At 43.5% G+C, this 23,681-nt stretch overlaps 1 protein-coding gene across 1 annotated transcript; it reads right to left on the bottom strand.

Moving 5' to 3' along the window:
• Window positions 1–12,704: 12,704 nt before the first annotated feature.
• On the bottom strand, window positions 12,705–20,152 carry BNIP1 (BCL2 interacting protein 1). The gene is made up of 6 exons (XM_081850530.1): window positions 19,945–20,152; window positions 18,395–18,487; window positions 17,784–17,875; window positions 16,848–16,949; window positions 16,067–16,185; window positions 12,705–13,290 (listed from the first exon to the last, which is right to left on the bottom strand). The coding sequence occupies exons 1-6, from the start codon at window positions 20,026–20,028 to the stop codon at window positions 13,094–13,096; spliced, it is 687 nt and encodes a 228-aa protein (XP_081706656.1). The 5' UTR covers window positions 20,029–20,152; the 3' UTR covers window positions 12,705–13,093.
• Window positions 20,153–23,681: the final 3,529 nt, after the last annotated feature.

Raw genomic sequence — 23,681 nt, 5'->3', positions numbered from 1 at the left:
TGAGCGCTTCAATCTGTGGAACTGGCCCTATTACTAGGGCACATAATATCTGTTCTGCATTTGTAAGGAATTGATATTTTAGTGTGGGAGCACCTACACATTGGAATTCCCTGTCTATTGACATCAGGCAGACACCATCACTTTACCTTTTAAATGCCTGCTAAAAACAGTTTTGTTTAGAAAAGCCTACCCAGAAATGTAGACTGTCGACATGTGGATCAAGAGATAATAATAATAAATTTAATAACAATTTTATTATTAATATGCTGCTCAACTGACTGGGTTGGGTTTTGGTTGGGCAGCTCCCAACAAAATATTAAAAACACAATAAAACCTCAAACTTTAAAAACTTCCCTGTAATTCGTTCTGGAGGTCCGTTCTTAACCTGAAACTGTTCTTAACCTGAGACAGCACTTTAGCTAATGGGGCCTCCCGCTGCTGCCGTGCCGCCACCGCGCAATTTCTGTTCTCATCCTGAAGCGAAGTTCTTAACCCGAGGTACTAGTTCTGGGTTAGCGGAGTCCGTAACCTGAAGCGTCTGTAACCTAAAGCATATGTAACCCAAGGTACCACTGTACAGGACTAGACTTGTCACTGGCTCTGGAAATGGGAGAACTGACTATGTCTGGTACTTAAAGCTTTCAATAGCTGATGAAATTTCTGCACATTGCTCTTGTATTTTAGTTCCAAACTGAATAATCTCACTTAGCACATTATTAAGATAAATTCTGTTTTTGTGAATAATGTGCTGTATGTCCCATTGAGCTTCGTGTGACTCAGTCCTCAGCAAACATGCACAGAAAATCCCCCGCTGCCCAGTAAATATGGGAGCAGTTGCCTTTCTTACTAGTGCTTTTCTGCCTTTAACAACAGTAAGTCACAAGTAAAGCAGACAGAGGAAGTTTCCCCCAGTATTAAGACTAAATTATAAGGAAAAAGTGCACCTGCTTAGGGCCAGGCCAGACATAACAGTTGGCAACATGCCAGGTGTTTTTTTTAAAAAAATTAAATAGCACATTGAGGGGCAGAGAAGTGATTTTCCTATATTCCTCTTTGTCTCATTTTCTCGCCTCACTGCATGTATCAAATAACTTATTGATATATTACTGAGCTACAGTCATAGGTCATTTCAAATTAATGGAGACAAAGCAACAGAATTAAATTGCATGTTATACTTTTTGCTGTCTCTGTCATTGTTTGTGATCCTCAATCTATCAGGTAAGGAAGGAATCAAATTGAAATTGTGAGTTCCAGAACCGAAGTCACTAGGGGCGGTTAAATGCACTGTACATATTTCTTCTGACTTTCTTTTCTTTTCTTTTCTTTTCTTTTTTGGACCACTGCAGTCCGGCCACAACCTGCTCCTAAGCCTGTTTCCTCAGAAGTCAACAATGAACTAAGTTACATGGGCTTTGTACAAATGATTTGAACTAAGACACTTCTAAAGTTGCCCTGGACAAGTGCTTCAATGTTGGGAGGCTTGGTTTGAATTTTAGAGTGCCCTGTCACCTAGTGGCTGAAAAATACATAGCACATTTGGTAGGCACTAACTAAGCAAACAACGTCTTGACAAAACAGGGCAGGGTCTGAAGCTACCCGATGCAGCCATCTTGCTGAAACAAAGCAGGTCTAGGGTAGGGCAATATCTGCACCAGAAAAAAGGCCACACAAAATCCCATGCACACTGCTCCAAACCCCTCAACAAATTTGTTGTTGTTGTTGGTAGTGGTGGCATCCATCTGTCTTGAAAGACAATGGAGTATGCCACTAGGGGTGAAGCACCAAAGTGACCCATCCGGGGCACAAGCCTGGGCAGTGTGTATGGAGGTCCTAGGCTGCCCAGATGACAAGACCAGCCCACCTTGGCCTCAATGGTGTAATCCAAAGGAAAGCAGAGCAACACGCTTGGCACCAGCTTGGTTGCAGGGGTTGCGGGAAGGAGACGTACAAGACACCATCCAACCGTCTTAGAGACTCCATTCCAGATATGCGTAGGGTCTACTCCTGACCCTTTTCTTCTCCCAAAGGTATCCCACAAGGCAGTGAAGGTTTAGGATCAGTTTTCCTTCTCCTAGGTGGTCTACCTTCCTTAGCTGATGAGCTCCTTTTGCCCCTCACTTACCTCTACAGCACATGCAGAAACTGCCTTCTTGATCCTTGGACCCACTCATCTCATCTGCTCAACCTGCCAGAGCCTGTCTTCACATGCAGGGGAAGTCCCTAATCCCCTGAGGGTTTGCAAGCCATCGGCTACCCTCACCTGATTTAGGCAGGCAGTCAAAGACATTCCCAGGGTGTGGCCACCGTTATCACATGCTGACAGCTTCTAGGAGCCACAGGTGAGAGCTGAGTGCAGGATGGGGACCAAAGGTGGACAAACTACTGCAGAAGGAGCACAATGTGTACCAGGGCTACTCCTCCTCCCCTAACACCCCATAAACCCTGATGGAATGCAAATGTCAATGAAAAATAAGAATGCACGCAGCAAAGAAATGATATATGTAGTAAAGACATGGTTTTAGCCTTTTTCTAATAGAGCAATCCTATAATTGGATTGGATTGCAAAATCACCTTTGTTGAGGTGATCCATGCAACTAATTTGACATCTTTCTCATGATGCTGCTAGTATCCCTGTCTTGCAGAGGAAACCACAATGAAGTCCATGTTAAAATTATACAGTATAGGCAATATTGGAGTTGAGAGATTTCCAGGTGCTTGTCGCTAGCATCCTGTCAACATGATTTACTTACTACCTGTCCCGCAGCTCTCTGTTTTACTCTGGTTATTAAGAAAATCTTTTTGATTAAGAGGCTATACAACTGCACCCCTAAAGATAACTACTAGGGAGTCAGTTCCATTGATCTTGAGGTAAGTAAGTAAGTAAGTAAGTAAGTAAGTAAGTAAGTAAGTAAGTCTCTTGAGGTTTCGGGCTGCACACAGACTCAGATCTTTCTGCTCTGCAGATCTTCTGTTTCCACTTCAGATGTGACTGTTTATGAGTTGGTGGTCACCTAAGTATAACATTTTCTTTGCCTCTCCAAATTAAGGGGCACTCACTGCCACTTGGTGCCAACCACATCTGGAGTCCAGGCGAGCCGGCACATGGGACAAAACGCAGCAAGCCTGGAGGACTGCATGGGGCTCGTGCCAAATGAAATGCAGCTCTGTTTATTTAGAGGAACTTTCTTCCCCTTTTGAGTCCCAGACAAGGTATCTCCGAGGAGGAGCCGCGTTCCAATATTTCAATGAGCAATAAACATGTCTGGTTATTGTTACGGTGACACTTGGAAAAATAACCAATATGTCAGGAGGGAGGATTGTGGGCCGATGGAGAGGAGATTGTTAATGTCTGCTGGCTTTTGGCTGCAGAGAAGAAAAGAAAAACAGCTAAGCCACTTTCTCTGGCCTCAACAGTGACAGAAGTTGACTAAAAATTAATAATTATTTGGCTGGGAAGCTTTCTGCATTCGCTCTCCCTATTTATCTTTTTTAACGCTTCTGGAGATGTGATTTCTACCTGCATACGGGGATCTTTTAAAACAGGAATATAGGGGGCTGCCTTATACCCTTGTTCCACCGAGCTCAATATTTTCTGCATTGGCTGGCGGAGGCTGTCCAGGGTTTCAGAGAGTGGACATTTGCAGTCCTACCTGGAAATGCTGGGACTGAACCTGGCCCATCTGCAGCATGCAAAGGAGATGCTCTGCCACTGAGAAACAGTCCTTCCCCCAAACAAACCTGGTCAACCAAAAGTCACAAAGCAAGGTGTGCTCCATCACCAGCCTGTGGGTTCACCAGAACTCTTATACCGACTGAATATGAAGCAAAAATGTGGGACCCCCACAAAACAAGGGCAGGTTGAGAGAAAGAGAATTTGCTGGATGCAAAGGAAGCCCTAGCCTGCATATTCTAACAGTCTTAAAGCAGAACTGAGAAAAGCTTGCAGACTGCATTTGATGCACTTGGGAATCTATAATAGCAAATCTTTCAACTCACACGACATTTGATCATTGTTATCCCATTGGCTTCATGCAAAAAACTCTGTGGCCAAGCCTGTATACAAATGACACTATGTCATTTCATTCTCGGGAATCGGATGTAATAACTCTCCTACCACCTGGGAGTGTTGTACAAAGGGCAACAGAGGGAGGCTTGCTTCCTTACAGCAAGTGACACTCAGGGGGTGCTAAGGGAGCCTCCTCCCTGCCCCCATCTCTGAGTAGCAGGTCTTCGTTGAGCAAAGAGGCTGAAATGTCACCTCCTCTGCCTCCCATCAAGTATCCAAAGCAGCTGTGAGATTGCTTGCTGCTTGAGATGATTGACAGACCTGAGAGCCAATGATAGCCCCGTTTTGTTTTTCATGGGCTTTCCCCACCCTCCAAACCCTACCACTGAAGGAAGTTAAATCACATGCTGAGCCTACATGGCTTTTCTGCTTTGATCTTCCTTCCAATGGCTCCAGGGTGAGAGGGAGCACTGTCATCTTAGCTATCTCCTTTTTATCTTGTTTATGCTTAGAGAGGCCCAAGTTTATTTTTCTTCGGCTCTGGAAGGTATTTATAAGTAGAACACACTTCAAAAAAGGCAATCCTCCCAGCCTTTACTTTACGCATATCCACTGTGTTCTTCTGGTGATTTAGTTGCTGTTGTGCATTACAATGAACACTAATATTACCTGTGTATCTTTATAGCATGGCATTGTGGTCCATGCTGTTTGGCCTAGAAGGAGCCAGCACACTATGAATATCTACAGGAGGAGAAAGTGTCGCCACCAGGGAGCTGCAGTCTTGCACTAACAGAGGGGAACAGATCAGGCTTCAGTGTCTAGAACTAGTCAATCTGACTATGATTGCCTGCCTAAATGTTTTTGGCAGCCAATCCCAGTCACCAGCACAGTATTGCCAAATGCGTGAGAATTCTTGAACCCACAACAACTTTTGCATCCAATTCGAAACCATACAAAAAAAGATCATAGCAAAGTGGTAGGGCATCTGTTTTGCATGCAGAAGGTCCCAAGTTCAATCCCCAGCATCTCCAGGTAGGGCTAGGAGAGACCTCTCTTTGAAATCCTGGAGAACTGCTGCCAGTCAGTGTTGACAATACTGAATTAAATGGACCATTGGTGTGACTCCAGATAAGGCAGTTTCTTTGGTTCCTAAGAATGTAGAGCGGCAGGAGTAATTTGGATGGCCTAGGAGCAGTTCGTGGAAGACAGGAGTGCCTGGCGTGCTCTGATCCATGGGGTCACGAAGAGTCGGACACGACTAAATGACCAAACAACAACAACAAAGGAGCAGTTCCTTGTACGGCCTGCAATTTTCATACATGATCAGAAGAGCACACCAAAGGAGTCTGGAGAGAAAGGATCCGTTTTTTGTTGTTGCTGCTGCTGTGCATCTGGCAGTGGATCGTCTCTTCCACAGCAGCGTTGGCATATGGGAGGGAGGAGAAGGAGGACATGACGACACAGGCAAATTGAGAAAGAAAGAGGGCACACCCTCCAATATTTCTCCAATGAAAATAGGGACATCCTAAGGAAAAGCGGGACATTCTGGGATCAAATCAGAAATCAGGATGGCTTTTCTAAATCAGGGACATCTGTGGAAAATAGGAACACTTGGAGGGTCAGAGAGGATGTGCCGCCTCTTTCTCTCCCTCAGTTTGCCTCAGTGAGTTGCCTGTGTCATTGTGTCTTCTGGCAATGCGTATCAGGAAGTGGAATGAAAAAGGCTGAAGATGGCTTTCTTTCTTTTTTGTGAGAGTGGCACAAGTACAAAAACTAGGCCTGAGCCTAGCACCTTTGGAGAACTGACTGCTCCTCAATCCTGACTCCAGTCTTTCAGAACCAATTTTATTATACATGAAAGAGTTACTCCCAGATCTCCCAGATGTTGCTTCCTGACGTTTCCAATTGAACAAGCGGGAATCAGAAACACTTTGCCTGTCTACTGCAAATGTTCCAGCAAGTGGTATTTCATTGGGTACCAACCATTGGGTACCATCTTCTAGGAATGCAGTACTGAAGTTGCTTGGGGACTGGGACTGCCCATGGGTGTGTTTGCCTTCCACCTGCTCAACCTTCATGCTTGGAAATGAACGGTTGATTACCGCCATAAGTCTAACCAGCACTTCCTTCTCAGGAGAAGACTCATCCTGTAAAAGGGTGCCCAGGAACTTCTTACTGTGAAGGGAAATGAGGAACAGGGGCGTAATTTTTTACCTGTTGCTATTTCAGGCTTTGTTCTCTAGTTGTTGAGGCCATTTAAAAAGTCAACATTGTAAAGTAATCCCAGTTATCATATGTGTCAGTTCCATTTTTCAGGGTTCTCTTCTCTCAGTTTGGATTAGAACGTGAAGCTGAACACAAAAAGCCAGACCCTGCAAAGGATCAAGATAAAGCATCCCTGTATGCGATACGGTTAAAAAGAAGAAAGTGAAACACTTTCATCTTGTTCTATAGATATATCCCACGTGGGCCTGTCTATGGAGCCTGGTGTGCTCTGATCCTTCCGGAGGCCATCTCCCTGCCTGCCCTCTCTGCACTTATCACAGGGATAGAGGGACACAAGCAGCATTATCGCCTTGAAAGGCTCAGAACGGCATTTTCTTTTCATGCAGAAAGTGACACTGAACACAGAGCAAAACATGCTCACTCACAGTGCGACAAGGTGGCCTGCCATCTGGGCCCGGCAGGGTTTAAAAGGTGGAGATAACTGGGCTTTTGGTGTGCCATTAGAAAAGCTGACAACACAGTCGGATTTGATCAGTATCACTTTCTGTATCTAAAAATAAAAATATGGGACGGGGGGGGGGGGGCTGGCATAAGCAGCGCCAGGAAATGTCTCACCTGCATTACCAAGGCACTGCGCTTCACTGAGGGAACTCTCATTGCCTTTCTCATGACATATCCTGCTAACATGCTATTCCTAAAATAGGCAAAAGAGGATGTCTTTTGTTGAAGCGAGTTGCTGGAAGATGCAGCCTTGCAAGCCCATACAGGGCCCTTTGTTCTATCACAAGTATTCAGAGCAAAAATGCAGTCAAATGGAATGTGGCATCAATACTGAAGTTTGGCCTTTTGTGGCCTGCTTGCCAAGGTCATTGTTGAGCAGGAGGGTATGCAGTCCTGCCTATCGTGTGATATGTAGGTGTTGAAGTCCTTTCCAGTTCTTTGCTATGAGTAGTTGTGCCACCACCAGAAGAAAAGTGGAGAGTTCCTTATAAAGTAAATTGAGCTGATTTTCTTTAAACATTGTTCCTTGGATTACATTGTACACAATGATTTGCAATATTGCTTATTTCCACATATACACTTTCCCAGAATGGTTGCACATCAACACGTGTGGAATGTCATACCAACTGCCTTACATCCTCTCCAACACAGTGGTGAAGATGTTTTGTCTATGTAACTGTATCTTAAAGGTGTTAAATGCCATCTATAACTTAACAGAATTATCTCTTATGCGGGTTGACACTGATCTTAAAAGGTTTTTTTTGCCCTTAAGATGTTCCAATCAGCCTCTTCAATTTTGGTACCCATAATAGTTTGGTTGCTGAGCATTGTCCATTGAGTATTTTGTACAATATCCGACTGATAAATTTTGAAGCTGCTTTCGCATGGGGTGAGCATTATATTTTGTTACTGCAGAAGTTCCTGATGCTAATTCTGTCCTTTCAACAGAACAATTTTACCATGGAATACTCCATAACCTGACCCTGTAGGACACTGCCATATCTGATCTCATTCAGTCATATGACTTCCTTGGCTTTCCTGTTCATTTGGACTAATGCCTTTGTACTGTGCTAGTGTGTTTCTTTTTCCCCACACACAACGCTCACGAAATAGCCATGAAAATTTTGAGTTCAGCACATGTCAAAGCCAGACAGTATTTGCCTTTATTTGATCTTTAATTAAATGGGTCATCTAAAATAAACGACCAGGAACTCAAACTAAAGTTGCTTTCAACAACTACTTGAACATTCAGTTTCCACAAATATTAAAGACAGCTTAAGCGCTGAAATGTTTATGGAAAATTTGAATGAAAACGGCAGATCTGAATTAGGTCCCCACCCCAGTTCACACAAGTGTGTGTGTATGTTTTAACACTGGCCTTACACTAATTCCATAAGTATTGACAGAAGGTAAGGAAAGGATGGTGTAAAGCCAGCAAATAATAACATTTCCAATAAATTTGCCCATCAGTTGTTGAACAAACACAGCAGACAGTTTTGAAGCAATAAAAAATATTTAAATATAACCTGAGCCTTGGAGTCAAATGAGAACTACAGCTTGTTTTTCATTCTTAAAAACTGGATGTGTTTCACAATGAATACAAAGTTTCCACTTCCGATAATACTTTACAGCAGATTGCCAAATTTAAAACTGTTGACTTACAGGAGTAGAAGGTCAACTGAATTATCAAAAGGCTGAATGACTTAAGACAAGGCAAGAGAGCTTTTCACTGATGGCAGAACAATACCTTTTACCCTGCAAATTGAATGTTAAATCTAGGCGTCCAGGACAGCCAGAGTCTGTTTCTACTCAGCTGGGCTGCCTAAACTTTTAAATATAGTTTGGAGGGTTTTCTCACTGAGCTTTCACTGAGCTCTCAGTGAGCTACTTTGCGATCATTTTGAAATGCCAGTTTTGTCCAAAAAATCTGGAGCAAAGTGAGCATAGACACATTTATACCAGTCCACTGAGAATGCAGTTCTCAGTGGACTGGTATAAAGCTGTTTTCCATGTGTGGATTGCTCTCCATATATGACCCTTCAGGCCTGGGACCAAATTCAGCTTTCTGGCCCTCTCTGTCTGCCCTCAGGTGCCACCTCCTCCTCAACCATGGCCTCTCCCCAGACCACACCCCTCAGCTGCACAAATTTGCACTTCCCTTGAGTGCTTTTGCCTGACTGGCCATGCCCTTGAACTCTGATAAATGCCTCTTGCTTGATGGGATGGTAGATAGATAGGCATGTGTGAGCTTCTGTAACAGTAGCCTACTGCATTAAGGTAAAATTTACATTTGTTGCTGGCCTCCTTTTGCATCTGGTCCGGCCCTCCACTGGAATAATAATAATATGCAACCCATCTGACTTGGTTGCCCCAGCCACTCTGGGTGGCTCCCAATAAAATAATAAAAACTCATTAAAACATCAAACATTAAAATCTTCCCTATACAGGACTGCCTTCAAACATCTTCTATTTTGTCAAATAGTTGTTTGTTTCCTTGACATCTGACGGGAGGGCATTCCATAGGGCAGGCACGACTATGAAGAAGGCCCTTTTCCTGGTTCCCTGTAACCTCACTTCTCGCAGTGGGGAAACTGCCAGAAGGCCCTCAGAGCTGGATCTCTGAAAGATGCTTGGGTTTTGGAAAGTCTCCAGGGGATCTTCCTCTCTGTGTACTTAAGCCTTTGGATGTGGTGGTGACGATAGCTAACGAAAATAGCAGCAGCAACAGGGTGTGGCCCACCTGGCTTCCTCCCTCTGTTTTCGAGAGGAGCTGTGCATACCTACAGGCAGGCTTGAATTTGCAGCTTGTCTATTCTCAGCCTCGCTGGATTGCAGCCAGCCAGCCATTCCCAGCCCTCTCCCAGCTGGCATGCGCGCCTGAGCCACTTGGCAGGCGACAGCCACCACATGCATCTGACGGTGGCATTTTTAGAAACACCACAGCGATGAACTCACCCTCCCGTTTGGAGGAAGCATCTTAATGCGGAAAGCATCTCTCTCCAATAAGCACATTCCCCATCCCACATCAATTCATTGAAATGTTATTTATGTTCTCTACACACAAGTCATTCTATTGTCTTTAGGACAGTCTAATTTGAGACGGATACTGCTTTGGGTGCAGGGTGACTGCCCCCTCACCCCCATGTGCAACATGTTAAGCGGTGCAAACATACGTACTCTGCAACTGAAAAAGGAGGTGGGTGATCTAAGCAACAGCTTTCGCCACAGCCATTTATGGCAAGTGGTTGCCAGCCTTGGTTCAGTATAAGCAACTGCCTATGGGCAAGCCCGTATTTCCTGCATGATAGTTGTACGATGATCAGACCTCCACAACAGTGGCTACATGCCACCCTGGGTAGGTTTGGTATAACAGCTAATTGTTAGACAAATTGTTTTAAGTGATTGTTTAACTAAGTTGCTAAAAAATAAATGAATCATATACTCTCTTTTTTTTTTTTTTTTTGCAAAATTGTGCAGAGATTTTTTGTTTTGCTTTTACTTCCATTGAAAAATTAGCACAACAAAATTACATTGAAACTTATTACAGACTGCAGGGGTCCACGTTGCCTCTAATGACAACAGTTGCATTGTATTATGTGAAGACAGCATACAAATCAGCAGCTAAATTGCAAGTTAGCGTAAAATGACAAATAGGAACCATGCCTCCCTAAAGTCTCCTTCTTGTATTTTCCCACTCCCTAGCCTACCTTGTTTACTTTTCAACATGGGCTGGATGCCAAACACAAACGACCCCCTTCAAATAGGGTTAAGTTTCCACAGCCTTCCAATTCTGCTGTATTTTCATGCATACTACAAGCAGCATACACTGCAATGAGCCTTTCAACCTTAAACAATAGCTACCCCTTTTGGACATCTACAATATGGGTTCCATCTGAGGTTAAGCATCAGATGCTATGGTGGACAGAGAATACTTGTGCAAAGGTCAGAACTTACAGGATTTGGGGTACCAAATGTCCCATGAGAATGAAGAGAAAAGGTTCTGAGATGGACCACACAGCCAAGACACTGAAACAGGCTGGGCAGGCATTTCAGCCATTGATTTCTTGGGCATCTCTTCATCAGAGGCATTTACACTAGCACAAGATGAAATAGCGCTGGAAGTTTTATGAAAGGAAGGAAGGAAAGAAGGAAGTTATTCAGCTACAAATAGATAAAGAAAAATATTTGAAAATACACTCAAAGCTAAACCACAGAGCCTCGGACTTGCCGATCAGAAGGTCGGTGGTTCAAATCCCTGCGATGGGGTGAGCTCCCATTGCTCAGTCCATGCTCCTGCCAACCTAGCAGTTTGAAAGCACGTCAAAGTGCAAATAGATAAATAGGTACTGCTCTGCCGGAAGGTAAACGACGTTTTCGTGCGCTGCTCTAGTTCGCCAGAAGCAGCTTAGTCATGCTGGCCACATGACCCAGAAACTTTACGCCGGCTCCCTCGGCCAATAAAGTGAGATGAGCACCGCAACCCCAGAGTCATGCACGACTGGACCTAATGGTCAGGGGTCCCTTTACCTTTACGATACTAGAAAAAAGAGAAAAGGAGAGGGGGTTTGCTTTTATAATTTGTGATTTTAATAAATACATTACACTACCATGCAGTAGTGCTGATAATGAAGATATGCATGTCTGCTTTCATCTTTTGATCAAATCCATATTCGAAAACCCCCCAAAGAATGGCATTCATAAAGAAAAATTATCCACATTGTTTGCTGAGCAACAACACAATGTTGGAATTGCATCAGCAGTGTCAAACACTTTTGGACAAAAACTATTAATGGTTGAAAACTTTTTTCTAGGTTGCTTCCACGTTGCCAACCTAAATTATGCAGTGCAATGCAGAGTCTTTTAAAAATGTTTAAAACATTTTAAATTTAATTTTATTTGTACTTAGTATTAACTTTTTGGTGCTTGCTGCCCCAGTCTCCTTCGAGAGGAAGGGCAGGCTAATAATAATATAATAAGAAACAAATAAATCTATCATGGGTGCAGAGCTGTGCATATGTGCAGAACAGTTAACAGCTGAGATCCTTCTCTACTCAGCAACTTAGCTGGATGCACATTGTTTGGGGTGCATGGCAACATGTTCAGCCATTACCTGAAAGACGCTGCTCGTAGCAGCCAGTGGCCCAGCGTAGACCAGATCCCAGGAAGCAAGCAACTCATGCCGTGCTAACATAGCCTGCATCCATAGCTTTGGGCTCAGCTAATGACTATCTGTGTGTCATGGCTGTGGACAGTATCTGACGCTGCACAGTATCTTCCACTGGCACAGCAGACTTCCATGGAGCAAACGTCTTCCTCTCTTCTTCCCTCCAGCCGCTCACCACAAGACCAAGTCTGGAGGGTTGGGGGACCATCCAGAACAAATTTAGAGGCTGCGCAGGGGGAGGAGAGAACATGGAAGTTCTGTCGCATCAGTGGAATGCTGCTGGCCTGACACTGAATACAACCCCATGTGCTTAGGCCAGTATGCACCCTGTTGAGAGACGACAGGGAAGGAGGAGGGGCTCTATAGTGTCTTACAGGGATTTCCTTCCATGCTCACAGGCCTGCAATGGTGCAGCTGTGGCCACAAAAAGGGATGGATGATGCCACCAACTTGTAATCCTGCAAGATATCTCAATGCCTTTTAAACTGACGAGGAAACAGGAAAAGGACAGGGAAGTTTCAGGAGCTGATATGCCAAGCAATTTACATCTCTATCCAAAGCAAATCTTGGAATGAATCAAATGGACTGACCTGAGCTGCACCCTTAAGATAAACAGATGGACAAAGGAAGATACAGTACATTTACAATAATGCCAGTTATGGAGAGATTTTAGAAATAGCCTCGTTGCTTCTTTCATCTGTGGAAACAACTGAAGTAAAAGTCATTTTTGTAACTTAAAGGGTGAAGTTTTCTCCTCCAGTTCATAAGGCATTTTTTATTTAAAAAATCAGGACTCCCTGCTCTATCTGTATTCAAATACACTTTATTAAAGGAATGTATCTAAATGTATTTTCAGTAATACCGTCCCCCTCCTCTCAGGAACAGATCTCTGGAGGAAGGAAGTGGAATACACATTCCAAGCCAAAGACAAGAGAGAGGCTTAATATGTCTTCCACCATCCAGTTCAGAACTGACACCTGCCATTCTCAGAGAAACAGGTCATATTCTTATTGTTCCTTGCCCTAACCTGCAGCTCATTTAGCTTACATAAGCAAGTCTAAATCTTCACAGACTGCTAATATGTTCTGTTTATGAACATTTGTGAATGTTCTCTTGATTAGAAGAGTGTCAGGTCTTTGTGAGAAAGCCTTCATTCATCCTTCCTCAGTCATGCTTCCTCTCCTCATCTGAGAATTTTACAAAAAGGGGAACAGTCTCTTCTTCAGGATGTAAAGCACGGTGGCCAAAAACAAGGCAAGGGCGAGAAAGATGAGCAGTTTATCTGTCAGCTCCCTGCGGTTGTACTTGGTAATGAGCTTCCGTCCCAGCTGTATTGTCCCGGACATGGATTTGAATTCCTCATTGGCATCCAGAATGGTTCGTGAAGAACTGACTGAAAAGAGAAAATGCAACATTTCAGCCCAGTGTTTCAAAGGCACTATCAAAAGCACACATACTATGCAAGTCCACTTTGGGTCCTGTAGCACAGAGTACAACACACAATGCAATAGGTACATTGGCTCAAAGCCCCATGGAAACAGGCTGTAGAACTTTTCCATTTGAGAAAAGCTGAGGACAAGTCTGGTGAAGACAACACAGCACAAAGGAGATTGTTCCATTAGTGCAAGCATATCTGCTTGCCTGATGGAATGATGTCCCCTCTTCTTCCCCAACCCACCAGAGCATATTTGGGGAAAGACATGCAGCAGGAGGGGAGAAATCCTGTTGTGTCAGAAGTCTAGCTTCCATTAGCAAAATGGGTTAGCTGAATACAGCCCAACATTTGCCTTCATCCAAGGGCCACCACAGTCCAAATGGCCTTGCATTTTTCTGTGGAGCCCCATTCTTAGAAGACAAAAATCAGAGCCAGCCCATACCCATAAATGAAATTGATCGTGATAAGCAAGTCTCCCTGTTGCAATTAGAAAAATCTAATCAGTCCAAAATATCATAATGAAGCCAGATGGAATGATACCAACTTGCTAAGTAGAAAATACATAATTGGCAATGGGAGTAAATGTAGATTTAGTGTCAATGGTGTGCTATCCGCTGCAAAAAAAATGACAGATACTGCAATGTTGATGTTACTTGATAACAGGCTTTGTGAGATTTCCAATGTGGCAGTTTAAAAGCCAGAATGTCCGTTTTCACCAGCTGCTAATTTAGAATGGAGTGGAAAATTTTGAAACTGAAAAGAAAAGAGTTAAGATGATACTGTTTTGATACATTTCCAAACGAGGTTAGAATGTGGATCAGGAGCTGTTTAAAATCAATCATGATAATACCTTGGGGAGAAATTTAATACAGCACTAAGGAGATCACTTTATCAGTGCAAACATTTTTGCTTGCCTGATGGAACTATCTCCTCCTCACTCCCCTTGTGGGTTGTTCATCGGTTCTCCCAATCCTCAAGGAAGGCACAGGGGGAACACTGGGGTTAGGGGAAGCCCTGTTGCACTAGCAGCAGTCCTTGCACAGGCTTCCACTAGCAGGACTAGTGCTACATATTCCACTAGTTGAATATGACCTACGGACTTCCTAATACATACAAGTTGCTCTGATGTCCAGCACCTTTTCTCTGAAGTGAGCAAAAGGTCATTTTTTAGTCTTTCTCTCTTGCAGAAATGTCAAGTAAACTAAAAACATGTGTGCTGATCATAATAAATTACACAGCTTTGCAACCAAGTACAAAATATATTGCAAGAAGTGGCCCTAAAATGAACCACTGTGCAGGGCTTCAGTTTCCATTATGGGAGGTAAATTAAAACACACACTAATGGCAAAATGTTTAGAAGCAAGCAGCTAAGGAACCAGTATATTCCTACATAGGTGGCCCCCAAAAGGGCATTTCAGTTTGCAAATACATTTTGCTTGAGAATGAAACTTTATCAGAACCAAATATGTTTCTTTGCCACTTTATTTTCCAACCAAAGAGAAAAGTTTTGTCCTTCTCATGGTACATGAAAGATTGAGGTTGTTTATCATGGGAAGTGACAACTGTGGGCTTCCTGACTCCAGATTATTTATTGCTTGCTGCTGTAAGGACTTCTTTATTTTTCCATCGTGGCAACATTTTAATGGTAGATTAAGTACAGCTGGCTTTTTCAAGACGAGTGACCTTTGCTAGCTATACCTCAACCAAACAGGATGGACTCTTTAACAGAGGACAGTCTCACTGCCAAGACTGTCACTTAGTGAGAGAGGAAGCATACACTGAGGAGCTGCAGACAACCATCAGCCCTGGAGGGAGAAGGAAGAGAAGAGGCGGACACTGCGTTTATTGAATCCATCCCTTCTGTTTCTCCCAGCAAAGAAAAGGCAGAAGGTCCAGCTGGTCCACTTTCCAAATGACCCACAAATTTTAACAGATTTGATATACAGTTTTGAGGGCTGAAAACTGTCAGGCCAAACTCTGTCTTTCTAACGCAAAGCCCAAAACTCTTTTAGAAATGCTTTAAGACATTGCTTGAGCTGAGTGAAAGAAGTTAATGTGGGTGGGAGTTAACTATTGGTGCACTTTAAAAAGAAAAGCCCCATTTGAAACACATGCATGTTCTTCAGAGTCCATGCTGTAGAGGTCTGGATTTGATACATGGTACCCTGATGTATTATATGATATGATGATATGATATGACATGATATGACATATTATACTATAATATCAACATGCTGGTTAGGGAGAAAGGAGCGTTTCTTTTTCCATAGCTAGTGAAGTAGCCAAGAGAGCTACTGGAGGAGGGAATCAATCATGTTGTTCCTCCTTTGCCATTTCACTGCAATTCTGTGCTTCCCGGCATAGGATTAAATATTTAGCTGTAGGAGGCAGCAAGCGAGAGAAAATGAAGTGGGGGAGCGGGAGAGAGGGAAGGTATGCAATTTTGTGTTTTTATATTGTAAACCATCCTGTGATCTTCAGATGAAGGGCAGTATAGAAATTTAATAACTAAAGGGAGTTTAACATGAGAACAGGCCTTTTCAGTAATATATTCCTGTATGTGGAAGGTTTCTAAATTTTTATTGGTTGGCTTGCTGTAAATGTAAGTGTTTATGCTGTGTTGTAAGTTGCTTTGATGAGTCAATCAACTATTATTATTATTATTATTATTATTATTATTATTATTATTATTAACAACAACGACCAAAACTGCACACTGTGGTCATTTACTTACCTAAGGTCTGCATCGTCTCCTCACTTTGCCGTACCTGCTGAGACATCATCCTGCTAATACCCATCAGGTTCTCTGTGATGTTACTGGCCCCCTCTGCCAAACTTTCCTTTGTAGTTTTTCTAAAAGAAAAGAAGGGGGTGGGAACCAAACTTAATATAAAAACAAAATTATATTCCCGATTACTCAAAATGCTTCAAAAGTGATGGGAACCATAGAGCTGGAAGATATCAGCCAAGCATTCAGATACACATACAAATGCAAGCATACGTCTTTAACGTTCTGTTTCAAAATGAGTCTTAAATTAGAAATCAGGCAAATTATTCATACAAGGTTTAGGTTAATCTTTAAACATTTCGTCCAAAATAGCCATCTGGCAGAAGTACAGGGGTAAAATTAAAATGTAATCAAAGATCAATACATCTAACTTGGCACAATGGCAAGCAACCATTTTAATGATCTGAGATTCTGTTTGCTCCTTACTGTGCAATCCTATTCAGAAGCCAGTAAGTTAAACGGGGCCTGGTCAGTCAGCAGAGCATGACACAGGGTCACAGATTCAAGCTGCGTGTTGGGTGGAAAATTCCTGCCTTTGCAGGGGGTTGAACTAGATGATCCTCGTGGTTCTTTCCAACTCTACAAGTCTATGATTCTACTCCTAGGAAGGTGGGCACAAGACTGCAAATAGTGACCTCCTAAAGCAGAGCTTGACACAAAAGGCTTAGGAAGTCCCACCACATAACACCTGGCAGCCGAATTCCACAGTTATAAAAAGACTGTGTACCTTTGTCGTAAAGGATCTCCACCTCGAAGCAGTTCATCTTTCTCTGCATTGTCAATGGCAATTTTACAAGCTAGATTTGCCTTCCTCCAGGCTGTCTGATTGCTGAAATTATTAATATAGTGAGATTTAGCACAATGGTGATAGAAACACCCCTGTCTGTATCAAGAGCAAAGCAACAAAGATAACTGCATACATTAAAAATGTAACACTCCATTATTATTTGACATAATTAACAACGATCCTTAACGGGCATGCAATATCAACACTATTAACAGCTGCATCTTGCATTTTCCTCACCTTTTTATGTTCCACTCTTTATCTGAACACTATGAGAATGCTGTTCCTGGCTCTACTGTCTGTTCAACAATGAAAAGGTCTGGATGTCCAAAGAAATTAATAACAGTCCATCCTATTCTCTGGAAGGTTGCTAAGGACACTCACAGTATTGGATGGATGCCCTCAATTATGCAGCTATCATTGAACTCAATGGGACTTACTTCTGAGTAGACGTATAGCCAGTACAGTGCTGGGAGTCTAACCTAGACACCCTCCATGCTGTCACTGTTGCACACAAGTGTTATCTATACCAAACGTGTCGGAGCTCTAGGTTTGTCAATGTTGACACCAATTGAGTGTTGGGAGGAAGGGGCTACAAGATCTCAGCCTAAGCACTTATTGGGAAGAACCCTATGTTGCACAATCAGACTCCTGCTCACACAACAGGACTTTACCCTCCTTGTCTCCTCCCCTGCAGGCCCCCACATGCCCCCAAAATCTGCTCCAGGGGTCCCCCAACTCTCAGGAGTAGATTATGAGGGCTGCAGGAAGGAGGAAAGGAAGGTGGTCTTGTTGTGCAAGTGAAAGTCCATTTTGCTTGCACATGGACACAGCATTGGATACAGCCCAGTGGTAAACAATATTTAGGGTTCTACTGACCTGAGCATTTGCTTCTTATGGTTCTCTACTTCTTGGAGCAATGCTTGCTTTTCTGATTCTCTATCTTGCTCCTTCGCCATCTGCTCAAGCTCCTAAAGCCGTGAACAGCAAGTGCATATTATCATTTTTAATATTATTTTTATTCAATTTTAATACAAGCAACAACATAATTCATTACAATGTTGTTCCTACTTGGTAATAAAGTCTAGCTGTTCTTTTGGGTATTTCTTTCCTAATCGAATTATACACAATTATTCTTTTAGCACATCCTTTTCAGCAAAAAGATAGCTGGGTCTTTGGGGCTGCTAAGGTCACATTTTGCTTATGAGTGACAGAAATGGGAATCAGGTTTCTAAAAAGCTGTTATGCTTAGTGACATGCTATTTTCAACAATCAGTTTTGCTGTAACAGAAAAGGGAGCTTATTTGTGGCTCAGTCAGCAGAACATGAGACTCTTAATTTCTAGGTTATGGGTCCGAGCCCCACATTAGGCAAGAGATTCCTACATTGCAGGGGGTTGGACTAGATGATCCTCGTGGTCCCTTCCAACTGTACGATTCTAGGATTTAGCAACTCTCCACCCCCCACCCTAAAATCTATTTAGTCCTCACCTGTATTCTCAGCCGTAAATGCTGAAACTTTTCCTTTACTTTGGCATTCAGTTCTGTAAGTGTACTTACAGGTCCCATACAATCCCGAATGTCCTAAAGGAAATAACAAGCAGTGTATAGAATAAACCACATTGTTACACTGATGTTCTCTCTGGCTGTTTGTTCAATTGCCAGCTTGATTGTTTTAAATATAAAGTGTAACCTTTTTAAGAAAACAAAATGTTTATTTTAAATGTTGAAATTGCAACCACCAATAGGCTGCAAATTGACACAGAAATATCATCCATATTATCTGCAAGCAATGTGAATTTAGTCCTAAAGGCTGCCCCAACTGCTACAAAAAGTTACACAGTAGCTGATGTGCTTCATGCAAAGATAGTTACATGACAATCCTACATATAAATCAATTATTTACAAGGATGCACACTCACTGTGCAGGTACACCTATCCATGGCTTCGCCATGTGTGAGCACACAACAGTAAATGCATGCAACGGTTAACATTTACAGCTCTAAATCCTACTTGGATGTGCCTTCTCTTTATAAATTTACTAGCATATAAAGTGGCCCCCTCTGAGCCTATTTTTGGAAGCTAGGGAAGCCTGGCATTGTGAGAACTGAACTGAAGGGGAAGGGAAGGAAGGAGCAGAGGGCATGTTTGTTTCATCACATTACTGTATAGAGAACCTAATCAAACTGCTTGCATGCAAAACTGATGCCCAAGTTGCCCGCATGAAGTTGTAACCATGCCAGTGGGTACCCCCTGATGGGTACTAAATATGTTTTTCAGATCATTAAGAAGCTGGTTGCCCTGGAAATCTACGGCAACATCATTGCGTTGTTGCCTGCCAACCGTGGGAAAGAGCAGGAGGCAAAGAAGAATTAGTTATCTACAGTGTGATGAAATTCTCAAAGGTCTTATCCCTACCAAAGGTTTCTCACATAGCAACATTGCACGAGGCCCTCCCACCATCAGACACCCCAGCTCCCAGTGCCGCCTCCAAACATGGCACATAAGAGAGAATATCACACTGTGAGCAGATTTTTTTCCAACACAGAGCTGAAGCTGGGAGAAGTTGCAGGAACTTTCCCTATCCTGGAAACTTTCAAAGGCTGAGGAGGCACCTCTCCAGGGTCTGAGCCTGACACCTCTGCAGCCAAAAAGCTGTGAGGAAGAACTGCCATCGCACCACCAACAACACAATCATGCGGCGCCTTAAAGACTTAACTGCATCTACTGTGGCACGTGGAAATTTGTGTGGATCATCAATTGCGTGGAATGTCACCCTGAACTGGCATTTGTGTGCATCCTGAGAAGTGCACGCCAGCGCCCCACAGCGGGCATCGTTGCAACTGCGTTGGCCTTCAGGTGCCACGTGACTACGCTAGGACGCAGGCGGAGAGGGCGGCGCTAAGGGAACCTGGCTGCCCAGAGGGGGCGTGACCACGAAGCCCCACCCACCCCGGCGTAACAAAAGACGGAAGTGCGTCTCTGAAGATAAGCGCGTAGCTACCCGTCGCCCGCGATGTATTGACCGAGGCCTGCTGTACCTGCACCGCCGCCTTAATCTCCAGGTCGAATTTCACGATCTCTTGGTTGCAAACTCGAACCGGCACGTCACCGGCGGCCGCCATCTTGGGAGGAACTACGGCGAGCGCAAAGGGGACAAGAGCAGAATTTCGAAACGCGGCCTCTCCGCCCCGCCCCGGTAGGCGGTGCCAACAAGCAGGAAGAAAACAAACCGGCGGCAGAAGGAAGGCGGCGGAGGAGGCTCCTCCCTTTGAGGAGAGCAACCCCCCCCCCTCACTCCGGGCGGCCACCCCCAGTCTGCATTCGTTAGTCTTTTAGGCGCTGCAAGACTCGTCTTGCTCTTTGCTGCCCGGTTGCATTTGCTGCCACAGGGGGAGAGCCGTACATCTCCCCAGCAGAGCCATTCTTAGAGCAGACTGGCTGTGGAAAAACAAATGGGGTTTTGAATTAGCCACAATTAAATTAACTCACATGGGTTTCAAAGGGTCTGCTCAGTGCACGACTAACTCTGGATTCAACCCTATATTGCTATGGCACATGCCCTTGGAATGATCTCCCCAGGGAGCCTTAATTTGGCACAGAATCTGGTGACTTTTTAGCGGGACTTGTTTTTACTTAGTACGGGCTTTTTAGCGGGAAACCGTTTTACTTAGTACGGGCTTTTATGTGTGTTCACGTTCTCCCCCGCCCCCGATCATTTTTATTGTACTTTACAGATTGACTATTCCTAAATTGTATGTAACCTGCTTTGGGTGTGTTCACATATCTTCGTTTAAAAGGCATAGTTAACCATGAATGCCCAGATAACTGCAGCTTCCCTCCTCACCCCTAAACCATGATTCTTGCCTTAAGAAATTCCTTCCAGTAGCACCTTAAAGACCAACTAAGTCAGTTCTTGGTATGAGCTTTCGTGTACATGCACACTTCTTCAGATACACAGTGTATCCTTCTTCAGTGTATCTGAAGAAGTGTGCATGCACACGAAAGCTCATACCAAGAACTGACTTAGTTGGTCTTTAAGGTGCTACTGGAAGGAATTTGTTTTGTTTTGACTATGGCAGACCAACACGGCTACCTATCTGTAACTGGAATCTTGCCTTAAGAGTTATGTTCAGTCCAGGGATTGTGGTTTGTTGTGATGCAAGCCATGAACCGAGGCCAATGATAGTATCCAACAGAGTCCAGGTGTGGGTAGCACAGACTTCAGTCTCGGGCAAGATAACTGCACCTTCCCTCTCTCTGCTCCTGCAGTCCTTCAGAGCAGATTTGGGAGTCATTTGGGGGGGGGGGAGAGGAAGGTGAGGTTATTTTGTGAATCTCTTGTCTTCCTTCTGCATTAGCGGGAAGGTCACATCTCCCATTCTACACATTAAAGGGAGATGGAGATTTCTCCGGCTTGCAAAAGGTGTCCTCCGTCAGCCAGTCAGACGTGAACGGCTGGTCCCAGCCACCGGTCCGGTTAACGACCTATGTGAGCCAGAAACTCTTTAAAAGGTGACTGTTGCTGAAGAGTCCTTTGTCCCTCAGCTGACTATCTATATGCTGACACATGAGCTCAGAAACTTGTTTCTAAGTAGCTGCATTAGGGTAGACTTGAATGAAAAGGTTAGCTTTGTTATTTTCTTGAAGCAACATTCTTCCTCTTCCGTTTGTCCTCTTGCTTCATTTTCTATTCTGTAATAAACACCATCAAATTTGGCTGCTGGGGCGTTGGGTGAATTTGTGTCAAAACTCTAGGGTTATTTCAACCTTTCTCCATGCCTAGTCACTTGGTTCATGTTATGTGTGAGTGGGGTTTGGTATAGAAAAGCAGGCTACTTTGGACTCTGGGTGCTATCTTTGCTTCCCTTTGTATTTGCCTCTGTTCACTGCAAAACATACTCATTGGGGATTAAAGGGAGCATATGGGTATAAGTGGCAGCCTACTTTATAACCTCCAGCATGACTGGCCTACCCTCACAGACAGTTGCAGAAGGTGCCGAGGTGTAAAAGTTTATGATCTTTTCATTTTTGCCGCCACCTTGGATGACTTTTTAAAGGGTTTGGACAAATTAATGGAGCTAAGGCTATCAAAAGGACGCGGGTGGCGCTGTGGGTTAAACCACAGAGCCTAGGACTTGCCAATCAGAAGGTCGGCGGTTCGAATCCCCATGACGGGGTGAGCTCCCGTTGCTCGGTCCCTGGTTCTGCCAACCTAGCAGTTCGAAAGCACGTCAGAGTGCAAGTAGATAAGTAGGTACCACTCTGGCGGGAAGGTAAACGGCATTTCCGTGCACTGCTCTGGTTCACCAGAAGCGGCTTAGTCATGCTGGCCACATGACCCGGAAGCTGTACGCCGGCTCCCTCGGCCAATAAAGCGAGATGAGCGCCACAACCCCAGAGTCGGCCATGACTGGACGTAATGGTGAGTTAATTTAATTGTGGCTAATTCAAAACCCCATATGTTTTTCCACAGCCAGTCTGCTCTAAGAATGGCTCTGCTGGGGAGATGTACGGCTCTCCCCCTGTGGCAGCAAATGCAACTGGGCAGCAAAGAGCAGCTATATGGATCTAAAGCTTTGAGGCTGGGAAGGATGAAACAGCAGTTCTTGAGCAGATAATGGCAAATAGGCTAGACTATATTTAATTTTATCTTCTTGTTAAGTCATAATTCCAAAGGGCTTTTTCTTGATGTAGTGATTAGAACTCCTAACTGAGGGGGTTCTGTTGGAACCTACAGTTGCTGACTGAAATAATAAAACATTTTCATTACTAGTATGGATATTTCTGTTACTTCAAACGAGTAAAAAAGCTTATGTGGTAGCTGTAGTTAATGTTACTTAGCGGTCTATGAGCAAAGTGCCTCAGACAGAAAACACAGAAGCCAGCATACTGTCAGAACTTCTCTTCACAATTTATTTTCAGTTACAAAGGATGTTGCATACATTGATGAGTTTGTATCTGAATAGAAGTGCTCGGGCCCCAGGGTGACAGGAGTAAACAAAATCAATGTTTTAATTGTGCCTCTTTTTTTTTTTTTTAAAAAAAAGAAAAATTACACAACATTAAACATTATAAAAATTGCAAACAGATCATGCTTTTAACAGGATAAAATTTTCTGAACAGAGACAAGACCTTCAATACATTTGTCTGAGCTCCACTTGGAAATGGACTACAGAACATTATAAACAGCATTACAAACATGATCCCAAGCATAAGATCACCAAGGTTGTTAATATGCTTTTTTTGTTTTTGTTTTCAGAAAGCTTTGCTGTGTTTGCATATGCTGTCAGCCTTGTGCCCCAACCTAAACCCATTCATTTGGAAGCAAGTCCCATTGATTGCAATGAGAGTTGGCCCTGCTAGCAGTTAAGTTAGGTTAGAATTGCAGACTTTGTTCATTCTTAAGCATATATATGGGCCAAAGGGTGTTGCGAATGTTTAAGGCAGGAGAAGAGAGAGTGAAAATTATTCATGCATTATACTTCTGTAAAAGTGAATTGTTTCATTATTCCCTAGTTCATGGAAAGCTGTTGGGAAATGAGGCATCTTGTTAGCCTCTGAAGATAACGATGGGTTAGAAGAAGCTTTGGCCTGGTCTCACAAGACAATTATTTTCTTCTTCTCGTTTCTTAGCTAGGCCTAGCTTTGGCTTAAACTTGCTTTCCAGAAAGATTAAGTCTGCAATCCTAAACTGAAGTTTCACCAGAACAAATAGGGCTTACTTCCAATAAAGTGTGTTTCGGTTTATGGAGAAAAAAATGCATGACCAATATGC

Source organism: Podarcis erhardii, assembly GCF_964252035.2.
Source record: "Podarcis erhardii genome assembly, chromosome: 2".
NCBI classification, from domain to species: Eukaryota; Metazoa; Chordata; class Lepidosauria; order Squamata; family Lacertidae; genus Podarcis; species Podarcis erhardii.
This window is presented reverse-complemented; position numbering and strand designations above follow the sequence as displayed.

Coding starts and splice junctions, on each gene's coding strand:
- BNIP1 (XM_081850530.1), bottom strand. CDS start 20,028: ATGGCGGCCGCCGGTGACGTGCCGGTTCGAGTTTGCAACCAAGAGATC. Junction 17,876..18,394: donor ATTTACGGCTGAGAATACAG/GTGAGGACTAAA, acceptor TCACGGCTTTAG/GAGCTTGAGCAGATGGCGAA. Junction 13,291..16,066: donor GGAGACGATGCAGACCTTAG/GTAAGTAAATGA, acceptor TTCTCTTTTCAG/TCAGTTCTTCACGAACCATT.